Below are 3,623 nucleotides of genomic sequence, written 5' to 3'. Positions count from 1 at the left end.
GCATCGAGAAATGCAAGCTGTAGAAAGGAAGAAGTTAGCGAAGCATCGCAAGAAGAGCTACCAATAGCCTGATAAGTACATAACCATCATCATTGATGGGATGGATCAAAAGAAGACCAATCTTCCACACTTCAAACGAGTGTCCAAGGATTTGAAAGAGGAGAACTTCATCACATATCACGTGGTTGGATGCATGATCTGTTTTGTACTTAGGGTCCTTTTTTGGGGATGGACCCCCCCTATCAATAAATTCGGCACTTTAAATATTTTTTTTAAAAGTTTGCCTTATGTTAACTTATAATGTGGAATATTTTTTGAGATTAAAGGCCTATATGGTAAGTTGATGGAAAGTAGCCTATAGAGCCAATAGAGGGGTATGCACAAAAAAATACTCAAACACTAGGATTAAAAAATCAAAAGATGGTTGGAAATTTCCCGTCCACATCTAGTCCACACTCCGTTGATAGGCAAGTTCTCGACGAAAACCGACTCTTCCGAAAAGAATTGACAAAAGGCCCGCTTGGATGCTAAGATCCGCAACCGTATTTTCTTTACCGGGTTGATATCCAATTCCATGGGGTCAATGTTTGCTTGGGTGTAGCCAATTGCAGAACTATTTTCAGAACCATTTTGGGAGCTTATATGATGCAAAGGCAGTGTTTACAAAGATGTGAGGGAAAATGCCACCAACATGTAAATCCATGCAGGCCAGTTTGAGCAAGGGGTATATGGAGGTTTAGATTCCTATGGGGACTGGCCATTTAGCATAGGTACTGTGAGATTGGATCTGGATGATTGAGTTCAGCTATGATTTAATTTGTTGCAGTATGTTTTATGTGTGCATGATTCAGCATTATGTTAATCTCCCATAAATGGGACTCCCATTTAAGATCATCATGAAGTGTCCTCCACTAGCAAGGCACTCCTAACAGAGGGCACATTGAGAACTATAGATAATAAAACTAATTGAGTGACATGTAAGAGCCATTAGGGAGGTATGCATAAAATATGCCAAAACAATACGATTTGAAAAAAAAGACAGAAGATGGGTGGAAATTCCCAAAATGATCATGAAAAGCAACTTCCTTAAAGAGGCACTCCTAAGAAGTGTGGCATAATATGTTCTCAAGAGAGGGTCTCACGAAGGAAAAAGGTCATTGTATGTAAAGTCTATAGTAGAAAGTGTATTGAATTTCAACCTTGAGCTAGTATATTCAACTTCTATAGTAGAGTGTATACATAGTACACCTAGGAGGGTGTATACATAGTATATACATAGTACACCTAGCAAAGTGAATACATAGTACACCAAGAGTGTGTATAAAAAGTACAGGCTAGCTCCTTTTTGCCCAATTTTCTTCAAGGGCGGTAATACAAAAGCACATTCGAACTGGCAAGCCAAGGTGGACTGTTGTTGTGCTAGCTTAGATTTACATGATGGAGCAGGCATTCGGATTCTCATCGCTGAAGATGGCCGACACTCGATCATCTTCCGAGCTGCTCGCATTTGCTTCCTCAGCATCGTAGTAGCGGTTGTATCCGTTCTTCTTGTAGTTGTAGCTGCTCCTGTATGCTTCCGGCGGTTGCATCCAGTAGTCGCCCACCTTGTATGGGTGATAACTGCCCGTGTATGATCTGTAGCCTTCTGCCCAGAATTCCGCTCTCTTTCCCGTCTTTCTCACCGCTTTCAGCACTTTTCTCCGATCGACATACCCAGTTATAGTCACCTTGCCCGTCGTTAAATCCACATCCACACTGTCCACACCTGCCCAGACGTTTCACCAGTCAGAGCCATGTTGGTACACGGATCTGCGTGATCCCTCTAGACCTACGTTTCATGCAAACTCAATCGCCTTGCAAGTGACAAGAGCAAGCTAGGATTGAGGTTTTTTTACATGCTCTAGCCTACCATGGAACGATCAGGCTTGCCCATACATAAAAATGCGTACCTTTCAGCTTCGAGAGTGCCTTGCGGACCTTTCGCTCACAACCGCTACAATCCATACGCACGAGGAGCTCTACCATTTGCAGACAACTTGTCGAGGCCTGCAAACATCCACCGAAGCCATAGATTTGAATCAGAGATCCGTTCATGATCGCCGAAACTAGAACACATTCTCTGCGAGGTCCTATAACTTCAAAGCCAAACTGCAAGATGCGCCAGATGATATAGATACGCATTCGAAACACATCTAAATCCCGAAACCAGCGATCATCTAGGAGAGCATATATAATAACATCACCTCCATCGAGTGCTGACCAAACACTGGCACAGCGGTGGTTTTAAATTCAAAGCTTGGAGTGTTGCAGTATAATAAGTCTACCGGCCGGACTTATTAACAGAGAAAGATTGCCGAGGAAGATAGTTTGAGAGCTAGAGGGATGGCGACAGAGTAGGATAACTCGTAAATCTGGGATGAGAATTCGGATGTAGAAGAAGCAGGGTATATGTAGAAGATTCAAGGGAGTGCAAAGGCCGGCAATGGGATCGAAGACAAGAGTAGACTACACTCCACTCCACTGTATTTGACAAAAATGAGAAAGGTTGGTTCAACGAAGTTACGTTACGGACCGTTTGGCTTGTAAATTTAAATCGGTGGACACTTGGAACGACTTTCTTTTTTAAAAACTCTTACCTTTTCTTTAGAAACCTCTTTCCTTTTCTTTAGGAAACTCTTTGTTTTTCTTTAGATTTGGAATCTCGCCCTCTTTTTGCTATTGATAAACATCAAGTCATTGCCCTATGCATTTGTACTCTCTTGTTCATATAAAGATATGTCTAATAAAATAGACATATCTTTTGAACCTTTGAACATTCTCAACACTTAACAACGCGAATTTTAAGTTCATGCTATAAGGTATCGAAATTGGGATGCCTCCTAAAGTAATATCCCAAACCCAATTCTTTAGAGAATCTTTCCTTTTCTTGAAAAAGTAATGAAAGATTTGATATCCTTGCAAAGACCTTCAAATTAAGTCCATGAACCTTTCTACCCTCTATCTGGGGCAAAACATTGAATTTGACCTTGGGATGTCCTTTTAATCGCACTTTTACCTCTTACTTTATAGGCCCTTAAGAAGATAAGGCGTGTTCACATAATACGCTTTATTTGAGTGCTTAAACATACAAAATTATCATCTATGTTTTTGTTATATATGAGATCTCATCTAAGAAGGATATCAATTAGTATGTGCAAGCAACAACCAGAGACTCAATCATGTCTATGTGTTGTTTAAATTAATGTATTTGCCAAATTAAATTGATTGTAAAGTAAAAATTATCAATGATTTATTTGGGTGTTATGGATTTTATGTTCCAAATATAAATGCAAGACAGTCACTTTGATCTTGTGAATGCACCCAAGGGTGTTTGTTTGAACATTTTAGGGTGGTAATTCTATTACTTATTATGAAAACACTATTGCAAATGAAGCGAGAACATTGCATGGCTTCTCATAAAAAGATTCTCTTCAAAATCCTAGGATTATTGGCCAATATTTAAAAGTAATTTATTTTCTCATAGGTCCATCCCTAGAAACAATAGATTCTAAAAAAGGGCACAAATTTATGTAATGCAACTTTTAAAGATATAGGTTGCAAGAAATATTTTCATCCACAAAGTC

General features: G+C 39.6%; 1 protein-coding gene across 2 annotated transcripts; it reads right to left on the bottom strand.

Annotated features, from left to right (window-relative positions):
• Positions 1 to 1,203: 1,203 nt before the first annotated feature.
• LOC147884225 (heavy metal-associated isoprenylated plant protein 44-like) lies at positions 1,204 to 2,398 on the bottom strand. 2 transcript variants are annotated; one of them, XR_015543697.1, is made up of 4 exons: positions 2,244 to 2,398; positions 1,950 to 2,046; positions 1,285 to 1,765; positions 1,204 to 1,248 (listed from the first exon to the last, which is right to left on the bottom strand). XR_015543697.1 is itself a non-coding variant. In XM_087399065.1 (3 exons), the coding sequence occupies exons 1-3, from the start codon at positions 2,247 to 2,249 to the stop codon at positions 1,431 to 1,433; spliced, it is 438 nt and encodes a 145-aa protein (XP_087255191.1). In that variant the 5' UTR covers positions 2,250 to 2,398; the 3' UTR covers positions 1,210 to 1,430. The 2 variants fall into 2 exon arrangements, 1 of the variants encoding a protein (XP_087255191.1); XM_087399065.1 differs by having other exon boundaries at positions 1,210 to 1,765.
• Between the last annotated feature and the right edge of the window lie 1,225 nt (positions 2,399 to 3,623).

Source organism: Dipteris shenzhenensis, chromosome 27, assembly GCF_047967505.1.
Source record: "Dipteris shenzhenensis isolate YYH24624 ecotype China chromosome 27, Dip_SZ_1.0, whole genome shotgun sequence".
Lineage (NCBI taxonomy): Eukaryota > Viridiplantae > Streptophyta > Polypodiopsida > Gleicheniales > Dipteridaceae > Dipteris > Dipteris shenzhenensis.
The sequence above is the reverse complement of the archived record's forward strand: the minus strand, read 5'-3'. Positions and strand labels throughout refer to the sequence as shown.

Coding starts and splice junctions, on each gene's coding strand:
- LOC147884225 (XM_087399065.1), bottom strand. Junction 1,766..1,949: donor GGCACTCTCGAAGCTGAAAG/GTACGCATTTTT, acceptor ACGTCTGGGCAG/GTGTGGACAGTGTGGATGTG.